A 23,166-nucleotide genomic window follows, 5' to 3' on the forward strand; every position below is an offset into this window, starting at 1 on the left:
GAAGTGTAAAAAAAACAAACATGTTTAAAAGTCTTGTGTGCATGCCAAGTGCTCCTCAGGTAGCACATCCCACTCTATAAGACAAAATGTATGGAGATGTCTTTTCATGTATTTAAAGACATGGCGGATACTATTAATTCCCCAGAATCCCCAAAATAGCAGGTTTTATTTTTACTGCACATTTGTTATGCCTTTTGTCGTACGTGGTTCCCCTTACCATCTATCAGCTCAGACCAGATTTAGGAGAAGTGTTGTTGTTTTTTTCAAAATGTAACATTGACAGGCCTTTCCTCTGTCTTTCTTCTAATTAATTACTCTGCAGGTCGACCTGCATCTCTTCCTCTCCCTTTGTATTTTCCTGAAACACAGAGAGAGACAGAAATGTGATCAAAGCCTCTGCCTTAAATACAGCTAGGCTCGCTCTGTTGTGCTCTTAGAATGTATGGAATAGATTTTTCGACTATTATGCTATATGCAGCACAGAGCCAGCGGATGATGGGATCACAAAGTGTGGAAAATGGAGGTCGTAATGACAGACATGCTTTCTTTTTCTTTTCAGTAGGATGAAGAAGAAATAACCAATCTATAAGACATGGAAGAAAAAGTCAATTTCCACACTGTGATTCTATTTTCATGGACTTTGAACTGTTATTCATCATCCATGTTCACACATTTTATGGAGCATGCTTATTATTCTACGAGAAAGCTATATTTGCAGTACATAACTGGGTCCATTCACAGTTCTCTGATACAAGTATAGTATGACCGTAAAATAATGAAAGCATCTGTCAGACCTCGCTTATTATTCTGTCTATCTTCCTCATAAGAACATGAGCCTGTCACACTAATGATGTACCTCTCACATTCACATCTAACCTTATGCTGGGTAGACACACAAATCAAACTGAGGTATCGACATTATCTCAGATTTTTTTTGTACCTCCATCAATCTATGAATAACACCTACAGGGGTCTGCTGGGTTAGTGGAGTGCAGGCCATCGATGTGTTTTTTGGGAACACCAGAATTAAAGGCTGAGTCCTCTGGACATGGCTATCTTTCTTCCCTCTAAAGCCAAACATAAAGGTTTAGCTATAGGGGACGGATATTTAAATGTCTAAAATCAGAGCCCACTAAACTCAAGCCCATGTGTATTCATGGAGCCATGTTCACTTTTGTTTCATTCACGTTGCAGTTATCACAAGGCTCGTCCCCCTTATTTGTTTCTGAAGTCAAAGCGTATCACTCTGCTTGCTAAAACCCATAGCCTCTTGGCCTAGATATCTTCACTTACCTCGGTTTCATGCTCATTCACAGCTCGGTTCACAGTGTTCACTTGAGATGTCCTTTCTTCTCCGACTCAAAAAGGCCTGATGGGTTCTGCGTTCTATAATCCGCCTGGTAAAATGGCTCCATTCAGCCTCTCTCTAGTTTAAAGATCACTAATGACCTGTACAACGCCAGTATTCAAGCACTTCACACAAAACCCATTTTTGGTGAATGGACCCTCTTTCTTTTCTGCAGCTTTTACTTTTCCTCATCTCAACATCTGTGTTTGCAGCTCATTGTAATACTTGTTATGGCATTGCGCTGGCGATAGACGTGGCCACAGGCATTATGTTTTCTAGTTTCCGTCTGTCTGTCTATCCGTCTATCCATCAATCCGTCAACCTGGATGGTATTTCTTCAAATTTGGCACAAACATCCCCTTGGATTCAAGGATGAACCCTTTAGAATGTTGTGGTCCAAGGTCACTGTGACCTCACAAAACCAATGTGGGCCATAATTCAAGTCACATGCCAATTATGACAATTTCACACATATAGGATGATAGGATAGAAGGATGAAGCGTTGACATTTTGGACAGACATGGATGTAAACTGCAACTTGGCTGGTTGGTGGAGGCATACACTGCAAGGTTGTAATTCTTGTTTTGAAAGAGGGTTGATGAGAGCTGTGAGGCTGAACCAAAAAAATAGCTGAAAGACAATAAAACACTACAGAAAAGACTGATCTTTGAAGTCTCACTACCTTAGATTTTTTACATTTGATTAGTGCATATTTAAAAATTGGACTTGTGAGTATAAGCTAATGTCAACAACATTATCATGCATTGCATCATGAAGACAGCTGCAAGGCAAACGATGAAGCATATTCATGTTTGTTTCTTTCCTGACATTTATGTTTATTTTCTCCCCTTCATGTGCTTTTATTGGTTTGTGAACATCAGAAGTTTAAATTGATATTTTCCATAATTTAATTCCATCTGTCCTCGTGGCGTTTTTTTTAAAATCTCTTTAAATAAGTTTTTTTTTCACTACATTTGATGTTTCTTATTAATATGCATGTGACCGCTCCTGATAAAGCCAACACATTACTTGCAAGTATTCACAAAACAAATAAACAGGGGGCTGCTCAGTTTATATGAATAAACGGTTGAATATATTTGTTTTTTATCCAATAGAAAATATGTTGTCCCAAAGTGGGATTCTTTAAAAGTAAAATACAATTTAAATGAATAAACTTAGAGAACAAGGGCATGTTTCAGGCAGGATTAAATGATGATTAGTATTCATGGCTGTAAACTGCAGTGCAGATTTACAAGCCCCATGCCTTCAAAAATGTTTGCTTTCTTGTAGCCTGCTTATGAGCCTTGGAGAGGCTTTTTCTTTTTTAAGATCTTTTCCCAAATAGCCAGACCACTCAGCCTATTACTGCACTGTATGTATTCTTTCAAATGGAGATACTTTATTTGCCTGTCTATTCAGTTTTGACATTTTAACACTATCTTGCCTTTATAACTTTATATTGCCTTTATGTGTGAATAGTGCACTAAAATATTATAATGGGCGGCATGACTCTTTTCTTTGACAACAGGCTGGGAGACAAAGGGAGGACAGAACGGTAGAGAAAGTCAATGCCTCGTTCAAATTACCTCTGCTGACTGCTAATTAATGCCAAAGGTAAAATCGTTTTTTTTAAATCTCAGCTTTGTACTGTTTTCATGGTGCTTATACTTCTTTGACTTTTACAGTTCTCATATGTGCAGTCCTCTATAATCAAACCCTCACCTTTCCCAGGTATCAGGAAGGATGAATTTGACTGTGCAAAAGATGCAAAAAAAAAAAATCCATGTGCATTAAGCCTGTAATTAAACATAATACAATCCTGCTGTCTGGTTCGCTCAAATCTATGTCCACAGCAACAGTCTGGGGATCAGAGGTGGTACTTGCAAAAAGTCAACAGCATTTAATGTGTGTGTGTGTGTGTGTGTGTGTGTGTGTGTGTGTGTGTGTGTGTGTGTGTGTGTGTGTGTGTGTGTGTGTGTGTGTGTGTGTGTGTGCATGTGTGTGTGTGTGTGAGAGAAATATGAAATGTGCAACATAAATAGAGCTTTCCTCAATTGAGCAATGAAATGGAGCAACACTAACACTGACTGGCATCTCTCAAGTGACAGCCTTCACTGTCTATAAACGGCAGATACTCTTATCTGAATGAATGAACTTGCCACACATTACTCATGATTAAAAACAACAGAGCCATCAGATCAGCAGCTAGAGATAGACGTTTGGCATCCATCAAGTCATGCAGTGACAAGCTGGTCATACCGGGTACTACAGGGAGTTGTCAACATGTCTGAAATAAAAAGCGGCAGGTGATGCATTGGAACAGATGGCAATTGCCACATCACTTATCAATGTCCATAGAAACAAAGTCTAAAGGGGGTTTCTCAGCCACGCTGAAAGTAGCTGGCTTGAACAGATCTTGAAAGGAATGAAAGGAATGAAATATACCGGTTTCTTTAAGCAAGAAAAAACATAATCATCGTAATCTTACTTTATTGTGTCTATGAATGTACGGTGACACTATTAAAGCTACTCAGTCAATATTCTTAATGGATCAACTACTATCCTCCCTTGTTTCCCTCCGAACCTCATTCCCCTTCAGCTCCCATCCATCCCTGTTTGTGCCAATAAACCACTTTGCTTCTTTACACTCCCCTGTCTGTGTCCTGCGTTTGGGCCCACCTGTTCCAAAACCTAACAATCCTGCACAGTATTGTACCATTCCAACTGGAAGTGCTACAACTGTAATGGTCTTGCAGGCCAGGATCGGTGTTGTACACATGAGCAGTAAAAGATAACAGTAGACTGCAAATTTTTTTTGATTGCAACTCGATCCGACCTCATCAAAATGCATCATCTGGGATGAGATTAAAGGCACCATAGTGTGAAATAGAAGCAGTTCTGAGGCGATATTTCAGTTTGACAACCAGGCTGAATATGGCCTGCGGGGTTGGGATGGCGGAGAAGAGTGACAGGTAAATTGACTGTTGGATGATTAATTTTCTTTGGCAAAGATCTAGATCTTCCTCAAGTGTCACTGGACAGGGCTTTTTATGACAGCAGTTGATGACTTTTAATTGCTTAATTTTCATCTCCGCCTCGCTCACTGCAAGGCAACAGATTTAAAAGATAAAATAAATATATGTAAATGCTCATCAAAGTTCTGGGTGTGGATGAAAGAGATGGCGGCTTTTTAATATCTGGAGGATAGCAGGGGAACAGTCATTAGGACTTTGCTATCTGCTTCGCATATACAACAAAATCAGGGAACAATAGCTGCAATTTAAGTCCAGGGCAACTGCAAAATGTTATGTATTTGTCTTACTTTTAAGAAGTATCTGGCTAATTGTAACTGTACTGCAAATAGATTGATGTATTTGTCAACGATATAATTCTTTTGCCTATTCAAATATTAATATCATAACATTTTTATTTTGTATGTTCCTTTTCATTTTCATTGGACTTTTATATCTTATGCAACGCACATTAAGCCTCTCTTTATCTGGTGCTATATAGATGAACTTGCATGGCACGCTGGCAGTGTTTTAATTGATCTGCTGTTGGGTCTTGGTTCATGAATAATCATTTAATATGAAGAATATATCCAAGAATCTGACCACATTAGAGATAATATTCATTAAGAAGTGAATAGATTGTGTTTTTTTCTGAATGGCACTTCCTTTTAATGTTGACAACCTGTTTGATATGGAAAGTAATTATATAAAAATAATAGTTGCAACATGCGGCTGATTTCACAATGTGATATTCTTCAGTACATTTTTTCCATATATTTATTTTTGGATTGCACTGTATACCATATACGACACACAGCCTGAACTTTATTTCAATGTCTCATGTCTGCATTTCATGTCCTTCCCTGGAAATGTTAGCAATGGGCAAAACAAGATACTACAGTTCATCTACCATTGATTAATACCTGCACTTAACATCACTCAACCGTAAAAAGCAAAGAAAAGCTTACAGCGTGGCACTAGTTCATGTTTCAGAGTGGGCTCAGAGTAATGGTTTATTTGGTTTAATAGTGCTCGTCTGAGTAGTGTCATGAAGATTGAAGGCTAGCACAAAGAGATGTGAGCCCTATGCAACTGAATCCAGCACAGCTTGCCCAGTAAAATATATCATTAAAGTGTCTTTTCCTTGCCGAGGACATGCCAATAAAGCTCAGAAGCTGAGCAAGATTACTATACCCCTAATATTGGCTCTTTTGTGGGTTTGGATCTGGTTAATTCATCATTTAGGAGGTTATTCACTCAACACTCTTTGCTAATATAGAAATGCCATGAAAGAAAGAGGTTTCACACACATTTTAGAGAGAAGAGTACTCTTGTGGGACTGATCACCTGCTGTCAGTTTATAGCAATAAGAACATTTGCTGCTGAACCATTGGATCATAACTGTCAAACAATATTGAATTCCTTTATATCGTTTTTATATCTAATTCACTGCATTTTCTCCTCATTACGCAATACAATACAGCAACACACAAGCATATGTGGTAAAGTGAGAAATATGAATACATTTTAGTGACAGGCAATTTATTACCTTGTCTGTGAGACTTGGCTTCCGGCCACAGCAGGTGGTGCATAAAGTGAGGTCTTATAATCATATTGTAATATTTATCAAAATACCACACATTAAATGCTAATGTTGTTCCGCCTGCTGGATGTGTTATGACCAACTATTGGTAGTCCTTTATATGAACTGCTTGTTGCTTGGAGGATTAGCTTGTTACATAATAAACCAATCAGTGCAGGTTTAGATATAATGATAACGAATGATAGTAATTATACCGATTTTAAAAAATAAAATAAATGTAAGATGGGGAAAGTATTAATTATTACACCATTTTTTGGAATTACAAACTAGGTCTAAATGGCGCTGAAGGCATTATTACATGACATTTTCTTCAACCTCCAGAGCAGATTTAATGTGGAAAATATTGCTAATGGAAGACTGTTTTGATTTAAAGTTCCCACCACTCTAATGGTTTGGATATTAAAACAGATTTATGATTCAAACAAGGCAATAATGCAACTCATTGAAAGAACATTGCTTCTGAAGGCCCTATAAAATCCATCATACTCTATTTGATAGAAAGATGAAACAACCCTTTATTAAATGTTAATACAAACACAAATTGCATTGTGGCTTTTCTCAGACAAGGTTTGGATGCAAATTACATTGAAATCATCAAGTAAATACATCTGCATCTCTAGCTTTGTTATCCTGCTTTTTTCTTCTCAATTTGCTACTTTTCCTACCTTTGTGTGTGCAGCATTTCACCTGTGCAGTAATATATGCTCAAGGAAGGTACATTTGTGTGAGAAGATGGCAACTTGAGAGGACCCTTTCCTTGCATATATGACAAGATATTTTAATATTCATAACTTGAATTGGTGAATAATAAAAGGGAGACTAACATAACATCCTAACCTAATGAGCCTGATTGGCCTTTCGTTAAAAATGTGCTTATGCTGACGGGATCCTCATGACGTGTTGTCAGATGTAGGATTATATTTTAACACCTGACATCAGATTCCCTACAACTGTCTGACGTATCCTCCAACATGGCCATATATAGCAACAACATCAAATACTATAAATGCACGTTGCCAAGGTAACTAGCAGGGGGGTAAAGGCTATATTGTATGAGCGCATTGATAAGCATCTCCTAAACATGTCTTCAGAGAAAGACTCCAATCCTTTTATTACCAATGCCCAGCCAGACAAGCACTCATAGAAAATGTCCTAAATTCTTCATTGAAGACATGTAACATACATTTAGAGACATTTACAGCACATATTTGCATGCCAGGTACATGTCTGCTTGTGTTTACTTTTTTTATTTTATTTAAAGACCATCATACCCCAGAGATTCACACATGGCATTGGCTTAGAGCCATTGCTGCACCGATAAAAACATTGTCTTTGCAGCCGCTACCCTATGCCTTGGTACGCAAAAGTAGACAGAAGTAGTAATATGTTGTTGAAATCACTTAGTGGAAAGGAAGTGGGTGCAGTTCATTTATTTTTTTCTCATGAAGAAGCTTTTTACTTTGCGTATCATCCCAATTTTTTTTTGAAGGAATAGTATGCAACAATTTCCTAAAAAAACAATGTAGAGACAGACACAAAATAATCTCTTTCAATCAGGTCAAACAGCGCTGCTTTATTACGCCCCTTGGCTTATCGAGGCTCACAGAGCTCACAGGCACAGAGGGAACAGACAGTCTACGGCAGGATGCAGCTTGCAGGTTTGTGAGGAGGGGTGGATGTGTTTATTTATGCTTTAGAATGAAACTGTGAAACAATCAGAAAATATTTTTATTCCTCTGATTCACAGATTTGAATCAAACTAATCACTTTTTTACCTGGTGACACAGGAAGACTGTGGAGCTATATGCAGCTCCAATGACAAGCACATCCAACTTTGCTGCTGATAAATTAATTAACATGTCAAAAAAGGGACTTTTGATGAACAGCCGCCTGGTTCCATTAAAAATCGACAGTATAAGAAGGCAGTGTTGACAACCAAAAATTGTCCAACAGCACCCTTGGAGTTGCCTACATTTCCTGCCAGCCTGCGGCCACGCAGGGGTCACACAAGTGAAATATAAAGAGTGATGGAATTGAGAGGTATAGTGAGAGAAAGGCAAGAGGAGGCGTGTCAAGAGAATGAGGATGGATACTAGAACAGAAAGAACAGTTAACAATGGAGGAGAAGGAGAGAGATAATGCCGTAAAGGGCAGCGGCTGATTGCCTCTCCCTTTGTGTGATGTAATGCAGGAAAAAGAAGATAGTGGGAGTGAAAGAGAAAGATAACTCCCATGACCACACGCTGTTCTCATTCTGTCAAACACACATGCACACAAGAGCTGGTACTTAGGGCTGTCACATCACACTCTTCCCATTTTTAGTGTGTGAGACAAAGACAATGACACACACCCATTCCCTCTTACACACATTTGGTCTAAATTATTATTCATTAACATTCAATGTTTATGTTTTACGATGATTTTTAAACCTAAGGTTCAGCACCCACTGGGCAGTGTAATCAAAATTCACATTTGGGGACAGAATAGGAAGAAAATTGAGCTCCCGATTAGTTGTTAAGGGCAGACTAAATTACAGAATAAAAGGTGGAACAGGATTAAGGCGGAGTGTGTCACACATTCTGAACTGTGAATAGGCCTTTTACCCTCTGACGCCATGGAGAAGCTGTTAATAATTGAGATCATTTTCAAAGAGAAATAGTGTGAAAATTATGGCAGCAGGAAAAGAAATCTCCATACCTAATTTGGACCTTCTTTTGTTCTTTCTCCAACCTGCTTTGAGTTTAAATACTCACACCATGTAGCCTATATTTCCCAGAATATACTAGATATAACAGGGATTTTACATGCAAATTTGATGTCTTCACTTCTCCCATTCAGGGACCTTTCACCAATGAAACAAAACAAGAAACCTAATTGCTTTGATTTTATCAGGAAATCACCCGTTTGTTTGTCTGCGATAAAACAAGAAGGTCAATGTGTCCCTCGTTAGGTTTGTGGCTCCTGTTGCACAAATTCACTGCTGTTACGTCAAATAAATTTGACAGCGGAAGGATAAAATACATCACACAAAAGAAGAATGCAGAATTGTAAGTAATTAAAAAATATATGGTTAAAACAAATCATAAAATAAGCCAGTATTGTAAATGGGAGAAAAGCGACCCAATTGAACTGTATTGAACTGTATTTCTTGGGAGATATGGCTGGTCAGTGTTTCAAATGTCAATGGCATGATGATGTATTTGAATGAAAATACCTTCATACAAGGAGCTCCCTGTAGTAGCTCGAATCAGATTTAAGACAATGGTACTGGCCTACAAGGCTGTGAACAGAACTGCCCCTACCTACCTCCAAGCATTAGTCAGACCCTACGCACCAGCTCAAGTGCCCCGCTCAACTACCTCAGCCGGGCGGCTGATACCGCCATCGCTAAGAGCAAGTGTATCGGATGTGAATAGGGCATGAAAGGAGACGACCCAAGGACTTGTTTCCCCGTATTTATTCTCTGCAGAAGACATTAACACACATTAATTGCCTTCTATTCCTTCTCTGCACCTCTGTTCCCTCAACATGCAAGGCGGCAGTATGAGGGTCAGTCGGAGTTACAGAAGCTTAGGAGGTACAGAAAAGGTGACGTATGGCAAAGTGGTTTCTGCAGGAAACTCATTATGATAAAATTCACACATACTCAACAATCATTAAATGATCAATAATATTGACAAATACAAATTGGGAATAAGAATTGATAAAGTGCATTTTTGCTTCTGTTACACAAGCAAAGGTCACACAACAAAGTCTCAACAGTTTTAGCATGGTGCAATGGTGGAACGAGCTCCCTGCCGATGTCAAGACTGCAGAGTCGCTCACCAGCTTCACTTGTGCAGAGATCACCTGGACTCTGCATAGCCTTCAAATTAGATATGATTAAGTACACCAAAGTATGTTGTGGAGTACAAATTGATTGAATAAAATGATTATCATAGTAGGTGATTTTTCTTCTGTTCAAATACAAATTTGTGTAATCTCTGCTTGTATAATTAGTGGATAGAGAATATGACATAAAACAGTAGTATCGCATGCGCCTACCAATTGGTACATTCCCACTGCAATTAAACCTAACCCGAAGGGACTAATTTCATTGGTTGGTACCGTTTGAACGGTGCCCTTCCACGTCCTGAGACCAGCCAATCACTGACGTTCCTATACGCCATGCGCGCTCTGGCTGACAGATCTGGACCAAACATTTGCCGAGTCGCCGACCAGAAGAGAAGTGAGATGAGTTGAGTGGAATGTACGATTTAAGAGTCTTATGTAACTTGTCTTAAAGTTTTTCAAGACAATGGTTTCGGTGTATCGCACAACCAATACGTTTGTGTCGCTCATTGTCGTGACAGCGGCACGGAGAGAAGCTAGTTAGCCTAATTAGCTACTAGCAATGCGAGTTTTAGCGTGTGTGTGACTTTGGAGACCCCGTGGTCCCGACCAGGACTGGAAACTCCTCAAGGGGTTCACCGTGGTTTACCTACGTCGAGGTAAGACGCTTTACAAGATTTTTTTTTAAAGATAATTGCGTTCCTACAATACTACTTCTGCCAATAATCGTTTTTCAGCGAACAATGTGTGTAGGAAAGGTTTCCAAACCCTTTTTAGACCAGACTTCCACACGTGTTTTGTTTGTATTTATTTTTTATTTTTGTGATGGACTGTGAAGGGACTGCATACTAACTTTAATTCGGCTTGAACGTCGGAATATTGACATCAATTTAAATCTGAAAATCCAACTAAGCATCTGTATTTGGAACATTTATAGATGTATAATAAAAGTGAAAAGACAGCTGATTGATTTGCCCTTGACTCGCACAGTAAAGCAGGTGGAAAACATGCACAGCTGTCAGAAAACACCGGCTAACTGCCATAGCTTCAGGTGGTCTGTCCTTTCATGGCAGCAGCAGATCTTGACGGATTTGTTGACAGACTTTGTTTGTGAAGTGCCTTTTGTTTTTAAGCTCCCCAAGGGGCTGTTAGTTTAAATGATGGGTGTTTTGACATCCGATGGCACAAGACTTGTCTCAATTCTATGCCTGAATACATTAACTTTCCTAAAATAATAAGTTGAAGGAAGAAATAGCATGCTGTTTTTTGAAAAACAAAGTAATTTTCAACCTGGCTCTTACTGGTCTAGTTTTAGCGAATATAGATTGACGACTTTCTTTTTGAAGACGTTTCACCTTTCATCCAAGAGGCTTCTTCAGTTCCAACTGCCTAGTGGGGAGTATTTTACCTCCAGTAGGGTGTTAATACTCTGAGAGTCATGTGACTTCTGGACACACCCAGCCCTCAAGTGTACCTTGAGTCCATCGCATTTTGGTGGGCCAAGTGGATCCTGAGCCATCAAGTGAACTATATACATGGGTATGGATTGGTGTTGGATGGGTCACCTGAGAGTCGCTGACCCATCCTTCCACCATGTGAGTGGTTATGGTCACATGAGGCCGGTTGTGGTTTTGTCTGGGGGGCGGGGGTTCTGAGGACTGTATATCTGGCCAATAGGTTATGTCTTAAACCACCCCCTTTGTTGAGCGATGGTCATTCCAGGTTGACAAATATAACTCGATACAGATGGACCGCTGAGTCCTGACCTGAGGAAGTGGTGTTGTGCCATTCGCTTGTGCAGTGGTTGTTTTGTTTCCCCAATGTACAGGTTACTGGGCTTGAAGTGCAGGACGATGTGGTGTTTGTTGAATATCCTCCTGAGTTTCTCAGAGGCACCTGCAATGCATGGAATGATAATGTTGTTGCATTTGTTGTTGTTGTTGTTGTTTTCTTCTCTGTCTGTCTTGTGTCTCTTTGTTCTGTTGATGAAAGCCCAGTTAGTGTATCCACAAGTTTTTAAAGCTTCCCTGATGTCTTTTTTGCTCTTTATCCTTTACTTCTGTACTTGTGGGTACATGTTGGGCCTGATGCTGGAGGGTTCTGATGACCCCTTACTTGTGTTCCTGTGGTTGGTGTGAGTCAAACAGCAGGTATTGATCAGTGTGTGTGGGGGGATTCCTGTAGATTTCGATGTTGATGCATCTGTCACTTTGAAAGTGCACTGCACAATCCAAAATGGCCAGACTGTTTCTGCTGAACTCCTCCTGGGTGACCTTGTTGTTCTTGTTGTCCACCGCATTGATTCGGTCTGGTTTGAGAGAGGAGAGAAGCTACTTTTGTCAACCTGGAATTACCATACCATTTAAGACATAACCTGTCAGCCACATACAATACAGTCGTCAGATCAGTTCCTAGACAAGTCAACAACCATCCGCCTTGGACTCATGTGACCATGAGGACTCACATGGTGGCAGGATGAGTCAAGGACTCTCAGGTAACCCATCCAACACCTATTCACATCAATGTGAGTAGTTAACTTGATGGCTCGAGAACCATGACTCGAGTTTCACCTATTAATGATGATCTCAATTATGGAAATTCATCACGATCAACTTGGAGACCGTGCACACATATCAAAACGATCTTTTTTTTCTCTGTTTTTCCTTTGCGTCATTCAGGGAGAATACAGGCAACTTGTGCAGTCAGTGAAGGAAACAACCGCTAAAGAGAGAAATACAGTGACCATGCTCTATCTCTAATCTGACTTTATCTGCATTGCAAAGAATACACAAGCCTCTTTCAGTGAGGTGAACAAGCGCTGCACACAGTACCAAGTGGAACTTTAGTAATGGCCACATTCCTGATGGCTACTGAATTTCCTGCATCTTTGTATTCTCTCATTAGCATAATACCTTACCTGCTGATTACTTAGGAAAAAGCAGAGAGATAGAGATAAGCTTCAGGTGATAACACGCAGCTGTTTGGCAATAAGTAAGAAGTAATCATTATCAGTGTGTGTGTGTGTGTGTGTGTGTCTGTGTCTGTGTACACATGCGTGGGTGGTGTTCATAAAAACACCCAGACTCTTCCTATGGGAAGAATGAGTTTTTCTTTTTTCTTGACCTCCACTTAACCCTGAAAAGGTCAATATCCGCCAGCTGCTTCACTACCTCTTGTATGTGCATATGTGTTTGCATTCATCTCACTGCCTTCTGCCTCCCTCGCAGTCTATTTTGGACCCTGATTCTTGTCACCTTAGCAGAGAAGTGAACAAACAGCATCACATATTAGGGCTGAACACTTTGAGTTTTCTTACCGTTGTAAAGATTTTAATATAAATTACAATTATTTTCTATAAAATAACCATTTTTCTGGTCTTTGTAAAAATATAATCAGGCCTTGTTTCAACATGAAATCAAACATATTTCCCCCAAATTAGCTTTAGAGTAGAGGTGATGGTAGACCTTTTCCACAGAAGACATTTTGATTTGGTAATATTAGGAATGGTGCATGTGTTCCTGATAATATTAACAATGGCTCCACTCCGTTCTTTTGTTGTTTTCCAGGAACCATGATGGAAAAAAGGGCCTGTTAGTTTGTATGTTAAAATTAAAATTCTTGCAATTTGAAAATGTCCAAAAATGTGATATTTTTAAACAATAGTTCAGTCCTACCTGTTTCTTTATGAGAAGGTACATTTCTCTATTAAATGGATAATTAAGACAAGTGCAGGATTTTAGAGCTGGTAGAATTAGTATTTAAATCATAGCAATCAAGTTTGTATTACTGGTTAAGACATGAAATCAGTCAAACCAACAGACAAGACAGGAGATGATGATGGAAAAAAAGAGAGATAAGACAGATTCGAACCAGTGTAATGAAATAATGGCTTTATATATTCCATTCAAGATTTGCACAATGTTACAGTCATAATCATTTCCCCATTAATTGTACCTGAGTAATTGTTATTAAATTATTGCAGGGAAAATAATTAGAAACTATCTAATCGTCTCTGTATTTGTACAAGATAGCAAGAATTGTTTCCCAGCAACATTTGTGATTATTAATAGATTGAAAATATTGGTTGAGGAAAAGTATGCAGTTGAGGTTCGGGAAGTGGTGGCAGAAGTTGAAGGAGTGAGTGTAGGAGAGGAATGAATGAAACAAAAAATAAATGGTCAGGCTTCAGAGAGGATTTGGTTGAAGTGAAGGGTCTAAGGATCAGAGGGGGAACGATAGTATTGCATTGTAGAGGAAAATGTATGAGGATAAAATAAGAGGTGAAGGTGAACAAAATGGCACATTGGTTTGCAGGGAGTGATGAAGATGATGAACGAGAGAAAACAATGTGGTGCAGCAAGAGCATATGCATTTTAACTGCTGCCCACCAGTGCTTGTAATAAACCAAGTTTATAGTAACATAAATTACTACAAAATCTCCCAACATCAACTGCACTTGGAAGGAATCAATGGGATATTTTCAAAGCTATTTAGTGTCATGCTATGACATTTGTCTGCCCAGTTCTAAATGGGTAATAAAATCTGCAAAATAGATGCCCATACTAATTAAATCAGATTAGATGAAGCTGTAATGATTGCCATGGGGAAATTGAGTCTTTGTAGGAGCAGAAAAAAGAATATAGATAAGACCAGAGACAATACAGTGTTTAATGATCTCACCAAATAATGATAGCAGAATGCTTTGAGATAATAATAATTCATTGATTCAATGTGTTTGTGGCGAACTAGTCGAGTTTTACAGATCTACCGTGGACAGAAAGTATTTTACTATGGAAGATTTTATTGGACTTAAATATTTGTAACCCACAGAGAACAATCCACAATTATTATTCATAACAATTAACCCTTTTTACCAGAGTTACCTAACATTTTATAACTTAATTTTAGCTGTGGTAATTGTGTACAAGCTGACACAGGTTAGATGGAGATAATGTTTGTGAGGCATGGATAACATTAGCAGCAATAGATGCTGACACCTATGATATTGGACATGTGTGTATGGATTTTCAGCGGTGTGATCAGTGAACTTTGTGGTTCCATAATAATGGTGAATCAGAGGCAAGGAATATATAAAAGGACAATTGACATGATGGATGCAAAGTGACCGTTATCGTAGTGACAGTAATTTGAAGGTTGAATGCTTTGTAAGCCACTGGTGTGTTTCTGCTACATGGTTATGGGAATGATGTGATTTATGGATATTGAATCCGACTGGTTTGGTGCACATTGGTAGCACTTGCCAGGCGATGGGAGATTGTGTCCTGGATGGGTGTGGTGTGGGTTTGTACCGATTCTGCCCACCCGTTTCCAGGCTCTAGAGGTGAACAGGTCCTTGAGGATGGGCAGGGGAGCGCCACCATTTTGGTGGCTTAAAAATGTCTTATTCAGCATTTCATTGTACTTAACCCCGCCCTCTCTCATGACAATCAAAATGCCAAACTTAAGGCTTCAAAACGGCACTCCAGTAACCCATGGGTGACTACATCCTCTTCTTATATACTGGCTATGGTCCTTTTACAAGGCGTGCAGTTAACTGTTTGCTTGACAAGTATGTGTTTTGATAAGTACAGTAATCAGCCAATTGAGCAAATTTAAAATTTGTTACTTGTCAAATCTTCTCCAGTACCACATTGTATAATAATCCGGGTGGTCGCCTTCAAAGGACTTTAAAAGTTGGTGCTTTTGACCGCTAGTCATTTTAAGATAGTTCCCCAATTTTAGGTTTTGTAATAATGATTTGAAAGTAGTTGAAGGCTCTAAATAATTTTACTTATGGCAACCAGGTGGTGTTGCAATAGAAAAACAGTACGCACTTCTGCTCAGCCTCTAAACCATCCTGGTAAAAGACAGTCAACATGAATGAAGGTTGTAAAATAAAAAAAACACGCATATCAACCTTAATAGCCCGTTTTAATATTCTTTATGAAAAGTGATATGCACATTTGTGATTTATTGTTTTGTGCAGTAATAGTAAATCCATTTAAACTTGGCAGTCACTTCAGTATTTCATGTCGTGAGTGGATTGGAGGTATCTGGAGAGTCATAATTTATTCATAAAAACAATACTTTGGCCAACACCATTTTCATCATGTTTTGACTGGCCCCTGTGTTTGTGTTAGGAGTCTGTGCTTGTGCAGCATTGCATGTGTGTGCATACAGTATTGGAGCATATGATGTGCTTGTGACATGCGTTGATTACTGTGTAAATACAATGTAATGCATATTGCATAAATGTCAGTGGCGTCATGAATCTGTTTTTTTAAATGTTCTTCTCTCTCTCTCACTCGCTGACTTCTCCCTGCTGCACCTTCTTTTTCTTCCTCCCCTCCCCCTTAGCCCTCTCTCCCTCCCCTTTCATTTCCCTCCCACTTCTCTCTCTCACTCTAAAGAGCATTCAGTCTCTGCGCTCCCCTTCATTTCCTGCTCCAACATGTTGGCAGTAGGAAAAAGAGGAGGATGCTGCGCTCTACCCTTGGTGCGTTCTTGCCACCACTCCGGCCAGTGCACACTGCCTCTGACTCAGACTCAGCCTCAGCTTTCAGTTGTCTCCGCCTGAGGGACTTAAGACAGGAGGTGGAGGAAGAACCAAAGGATACACTGGAAATCCGGAACTCTCACACCAGGGTCCCCAACTGCAACAACAACAGCAGGAGAGCTGAACAAAGCAACTGCTCCTCGTCCGTGGTGGAACCTACTAATACCTCAGCAGTGACCACTTCTTCTGCCTCCCCTAGTTTCTCTCCCTCCTCTTGCTCCTTCTCGGCTCCAAGATCCATGTGGCAAGAGGCAATAAGGAGGAAGCGGTATCTCCTAGACCGGGCAGGGGAATCTGGTGAAGGAGATAAAGGAGGAGGAAGAGGTCAGGAGAAGAGGAATAGGTCCCCGGATTGGCTGTATGAGTCCTACTACTGTATGAGCCAGCAGCATCCTCTGATTGTGTTTCTCCTGCTCATAGTGATGGGAGCCTGCCTGGCTCTTCTGTCTGTGTTCTTTGCTTCAGGACTGGTAAGCTTCTCTTTTACAACATGAAGAAACGCATACACAGATGTTTTTTGCAAATTCAAAAAGTACAAACAAAGAAAAAATTGGGACCCTACAAAGGTATAGATTGTATTATGAGCACCTATCTAGTGTAAGCTCTAAACCGTGTGGACAAGCACATTTAGAACAATCTTGTGCACACACGTGTTCTATACGTTCACCTTTTCTATAAGCATGCATAGAAATAGGGTCAGACAAACTAGATTGCCAATCATGTCCACACACACGCACAAAATCTGCTGGCTTGTCAAACACAATACATGTGCTCCCCTCTCTCATAGACTCATATACACATAAATACGTGCACATACATACTAGCGTGCTTGTGCAACACCTACTGTATATAGGCGCACATTGTCACAGCATGTGGTCCTCATCGCAGCACTAATGTGAAGAGAAGGGTGAGACAAAAGTGAGGGGGGAATAAGGGGCTTAGTTATTGTCTGAGCTCATGGTTGACTGAACTACAGAAAATAGATCTGTTTCCCTCTGTCACTATTTTTCACAGGGTTATCTTTGCTCTGAAACCTGAAACTTGCAGTGAAGGCAAGGAACTATGAAAAATACCAAAAATGCTGAAATATTATCTATTAATAGAAGAATATAATGTTGAGAACGTAATGATATGTTAACACAAACTAATGATTGATTTGAGAGAATATACTCTCATAACCGTATTAAAGCTTATAACATTTTCGCATTAGGAGAGTGCCTCTCCCATTTCCGGTCTCTACTGAGTCTGCTGTTAAGAATGTATTATTCTAAAACTCAGAGCACTGACACACACACACACACACTGTCGTGTAATCACCAGACGCATCATGAAAAGCTGAATTTAAAGTTTTGCATGGTAAAGTTGTTGCCATAATAATGCACTGTAACATACATCCAATAGATGGTCAGGTCAGTGACATCAGAGGTAGGAGGCCATTGCATTTCCATGCTATCAAGACGATACTGAGTTAGTCACCATATGAAACCCCTCATCTAGTTTCTCATCTAGTTCAACAGTTTTTTTTATATATTCATAAAAAATATTTAATTTGGCATGTATTCGTAGTTGATTGCATTTTAATAACGGCCTACACACACTACTGTCACTGTTCATTATGATTTTTCACATGGGGGAGATATTTAGGGGAGACTACTCATAATTTATCAGTATTTTGATTCGTTACCTTAACCAGAACTTGTTTGTGCCGATGAATAACCTAATTGATAGTCCCTCTATATTTATTATATGATCAAGCTGCCAGTTTTTTTTTAAAGCTGTGGTAAAGTGTGGACATTAAAGCAGCTAAAGCATTAAATATTAATGTAGAGTGAGAAACATGGGTGCTCCAGATCTGTGAAGAAGGCCTTTGAAATCCTCACTTTTAAGATAAAAACATCCCTACATTCTGAAGAATGTATTCCACAATGTTTTTTTGGCTCACAACAAACAAGCATCTCGGTAAATGCCCTTCCCTGTCAGGCTACTGCTCAGTATATTTGTCCCACATCCGCTTTTCTTTAGCTCTGTGCCTGTGCTGGATAGACATTGCTTTTGCTACTCCCTTGATTTTTTTCCCCTCTCCCCTCCATCATTCCCTATTTCTTTACGTTCTCGTGTCTGTCATCTCTCACCTCCTCATATTTCTGTCGCTCTCTTTTATTTGTATCCTATCATCCCTCCATCCTGCTGGCTGGCTGACCTAAATCCTGTGCTGCTTTGGAGCTCTGCTCTGGGCGAGACAAACTCTCTGTGGCTCTCTGCAGCCACACATATCCTCTGCTGTCCCAGTACATTGACTGTGAGCATGAGACAGAGACAGAGGGAAGGTGGGGGTAGGGGGCTAAAGAAAGGGAGAGAGATGGAGAGGAGGAGGACAAATGCACTGTGAGATGGACTGGCATTAAACATTTTTGATGGTTAGGTCATTAGAGAGAGAATTCATTTTAGTGATTAGTGACTGCAATGAATCAGAAACAACATATTATTCCATTTTATATAACATGAATGTTAATATTTACAACTCTAGTTTAAAATCCATTTATCAATTTGGATTATGCAATGTAATGTACATGAAGAAAATAAATAGGAGACACAAAGCTGTCTTAATGGATGGGGATAGAGTGTCACTAAGCAGTGGCAGTATGACACATAAGCCAATTTGGGGTTGAATTTGATTTGAAGTGTGAGTGGAAGCGATCAGCGTATTCAGTGTGTGTCATAGATTTCCTTACCTACACAGCCATGTGTGCCTGTGAGGATGTGACACATCTGCCTCCATATCCTGACCCATTTTCCTCTTCTGTCACACTACTGGAAAAGCAATGATGGGATGAAACCTGGCAAAGGCAGGCGGCACAAACAACTCATTTCACTGTGCTATCCTCCTACATCTACCTTGACGAAACTCCTGAAATTTTTATTAGAACTTTAAGATCTAAGTGTGTTTCAGAAAGGCAGCAGCAAATCCATTATGGATGTGGCTTCAACTTTACTACTGGATAGGACTTAGGGGTTTAGCATTTTTCATCACTCAATAGGATGTTCTCTCATTATAAATGTTGTTCCAGTTTTAGTGATGGGAATTGATAAGATCGTATCCTTACCAAGCCCATTAACGATTCTTCTTACCGATCTGATTCTGCCAAACAGAAAGTTAAAGTTATGCAAGTACGGAGCTAAATCAGGGCCAATAGTTCTGATCGTTTTGAAAGTAATGATTGAATAATTGAAACTGAAAGTTCAGATGTTGATAAATACAATAATGTATTCAAACTTAAAATAAGTGAAAAAGTAAAAGGTTTTCAGATTAAATATAATTTAGACTCTTTAATGTAATTCTTTTGACAAAGTTATCTATCCTCATTTTTCAGTTTTATATGCATTTTTCATATTTGGGGTCTTATCTTCGATCAAAACGTTTGGCTCAGATTTAGCTTCATACTGAAGTATACAAGGGTCATTTGTTTCATCTTGACACTGACTCCTTTCTCAGATTACTTGTGTCAAAGAAGACTACTTAGTAGTGACACCTTGTTGTGCTTAAATAAAAACAGATAAATCAGAGGAGAAGCAGTTTTATTCTGTACTTACGGATTCTCCGGGTGAGTCACACCTACCCTGGTTGTTTATATTTATATCAGGACACTAAAGTGGATAGACTTGGCCAGAGGAGTGCCTTTGAATCTCTCTCAGGCAACCTGAGTTTCGTCCTTTCTCTGGGGAAAAAAGCATCTTTCTTCCCGTCTCTTAAATCGTCTATCCATGTGTCTTACTGTCTCACTATTATGTGCTTAATTTTTTTATGTTGTCCTTTTCAGAACATTGAGGACCATGTGGCCTTTGTTATCACTGTGCCCACGGCGCTGGCTATCTTCCTGGCTGTTTTTGTACTTGTCTGCATTGAGTCCATCTTCAAGAAGCTTCTGCGTGTTTTCTCCCTGGTTATCTGGGCATGCTTGGTTGCCATGGGTTACCTTTTCATGTTTTCTGGAGGGATCATCTGTCCGTGGGATCAGGTAAGACACCGATGTAATTCGTAGTGAATTTATTTGTTTTAGTGGAACGTGTGCATGGCTCGAATGTTTGGACCAAAAATCTGAAGTGTGACTAAACTCTTTCATTGGATGCAATGGTGAGCTTAACATTTAGCAGGTCGTCAACCATGCCCTTTACTCCTCAAGCGACATCACACCCTTAATACATACCAGTAATTAGAAATGAAGAAATCTATTGATTGCTTTTGCTCTGAGTCACAGTCTTTCCCTGTTTTTTGTTTTATTCTTGGAACTGCTGTAAAACTAGAGCCTGATCGATCACAGATAACATACTGCATGGCCGATATGCGCAAATATAAAAGACACATTTTTAAAGAAACTAAAATAGAAAGTGCTGCTAGAATAATTTGCAAATGATGTCCTTACATAACTTGCCCAGCAGAGTGCACTCCTTACTATAACCAACTTGGCACAATGTCATACAACACAGATGGCCGGTGCTCCTATCATCGCCGCAAAATTCAAGTCGAGTCGAGAGATGGAACTGCCGGCCCACTAATGTTTCAAATGATAACTAACGCAAAAATTACAATTACCAACATAAACCACTGACACATTAAAAACATTTGCATTTTGGAACTTAATAAACTACTCAGTCCAGCATTAGACTTTAGGCAGGCATATTGGGAAATACGGGCCATCCCTATCGCTACAATACTGGGGGAGACAAGCTTATCACCACTTGCTTAAGCCTATGGCATTTTACACTATAAATGTGCCTAGTGGTGAGCGGCCTTGTACTCTTACTTGGTTTTACTGCATCTCCTGATAGAAAACCACGGTTGAATTTCAGGCTACATGTAGGTTTTTTCATGCTAAATTTATTGAAACAGAGCAGCTAATACTGGTAGCGAGTGCAACAAATTAGAAAACTGCAGCCGAAATAAAACAAGTGCTCATAAAATAGGGAAATAAATATTTAGCTTCGTTCAGGTAATGGTTGGTAAAAAAAAAGGCCAAAATGTATTTTAACTGCCTCCATTAGATATCTTTGTCTTTTCTGGTTTGTTCTGAGAGGGTGAGTGAGGGAAGCTCCACGCACTGTGGCACAGAAGAATATATTATCTTTTTAGGCTTTTATTTCACCTCTTGGGATTTTTGACCTATATTCGAAAACGGGGTGTCTTCAATTTTTGACTGATCAGACACATGCTTGAGTGCTTCCTGACATTTCATCATGTTTTACTTTTATACCTCCTTGCCGGTGACAGCCAGGACTGGAGGCAATATATTTTCAGGTTGTCCATATGTCCGGTCCATTCTTGTGAACATGATGGCTCAGGAATGCCTAGAGGGAATTTCTTCAAATTTGTCACAGAAGTCCTCACCAAACACGTTTTGGCCATTACTCATGAATTCTTATGCTAATTATGACAATTTCACAATTTGGACATGGATGTTAACTGCAATATGAATGGTTCGCAGCATAAAACTGCAAGGGGGTAATTTTTTTAATTTTGTATTTTTCGCCACGATGAGTGTGGATAAGAAAAGTAGATTTTCTTCATCTTAAGAAGCTCTAGAGCAGGGATGCCAGGGTGAAATTGGACAGGGGGCCAGACTTTTTTCAAGTGAGACCTCAGGGGGCCGGATTACACTTTCGGACTGAAAAGGCCAAACATTGACTCTACACATGGATAGGTAGCTATTTGAAATTATTCATGAAGGCCTACACATCTAAAAGAAATTGCATTGGCACCAAAATAGCCCCACAATGAGCCCTAAATTACATACATTACAAAGGAAGATGATTGACAGGCGCTCTTCTTCATACAATCACGTGCACACTACATGGCTGCACCTGATTGGACGATCGCTTTCACAGCTGTCCTGTCTGCTCCCGGATTTCAAACCGACCAACATGGCGGCTCGTTTGAAAACTTTCTCTTATTTTACGACAATAGTTCACCGAAACGTGTTTCTGAAAACATTTTAAGCGAGAAATAAGCTATGCAGTTGCTGAATCTGTCTTTATTTTAGATCGACAACATTCAGTTTAAAAGATTTCCGAGTGCTTTGCGGGAGGCAGCAGCGCACCGTCTCTCCACACTCGCCGTGAGTCGAATGCATTGCAGGGCATACCGTAAATCCTTTAATATAGAACTCAGCCAAAATCTTCGCGACGTGAACCTGACAATGAATGGGAAGGGTGGAAATAACGCTGCCTGTCGACAATGTGACTGGCCGGTAATAGAATACAGGCCAGTATTAGAGGATTTACGGTATATATATATATATATATATATATATATATATATATATATATATATTTATATATATATATATTTTTTTTAAATGGATAAAATAATAATAATAAAAAAAATTCTCCCCTTATCACCCGCGGGCCGGATGTGACGTACAGTCGGGCCGGGTCCGGCCCGCGGGCCGTAACCCTGGCATCCCTGCTCTAGAGATTATAAGATATGTTAATAAAAACTGCAGTTGTAGTATGAGGTCTGGCTACAGCTTGTCCAGTAAAAAACATTAAAAATATTTTTATCTTATTAAAGCTACCGATTGATTATTATTGATATTAAAAGAATTCACTACATTCAAATTTCCTTGAAATAAAAACAGATGTTTTGTATTTTTGTTTTGTAGTTTTATTACGTCTGCCAGTCGTCATTTTGCATCAGTATCTAGCCCAACAATTAATTACCTTAATGGTAGTTTAGGGTTGTAATTACCTGGAAAACAACACAAAATGGGCCTATGTTCATTTCTGTCCAATTAAAGGCTTTTAATTTAGAAACAAGCCTCCC

General features: G+C 39.4%; 1 protein-coding gene across 1 annotated transcript in view; it reads left to right on the top strand.

The window, feature by feature from the left end:
• The first annotated feature begins 16,221 nt into the window (after positions 1-16,221).
• The window catches only part of adcy2a (adenylate cyclase 2a), a 54,528-nt gene continuing 47,583 nt past the window's right edge, over positions 16,222-23,166 (top strand). Inside the window, exons 1-2 of the mRNA XM_084027937.1 lie at positions 16,222-16,819; positions 20,168-20,365. Of these exons, the coding sequence (XP_083884063.1) occupies positions 16,271-16,819; positions 20,168-20,365 (747 nt within the window). The 5' untranslated portion in view covers positions 16,222-16,270. The remainder of the gene's footprint in view (positions 16,820-20,167; positions 20,366-23,166) is intronic.

The sequence above is a fragment of the Eutrigla gurnardus genome, assembly GCF_963514095.1.
Source record: "Eutrigla gurnardus genome assembly, chromosome: 14".
Taxonomy (NCBI): Eukaryota; Metazoa; Chordata; class Actinopteri; order Perciformes; family Triglidae; genus Eutrigla; species Eutrigla gurnardus.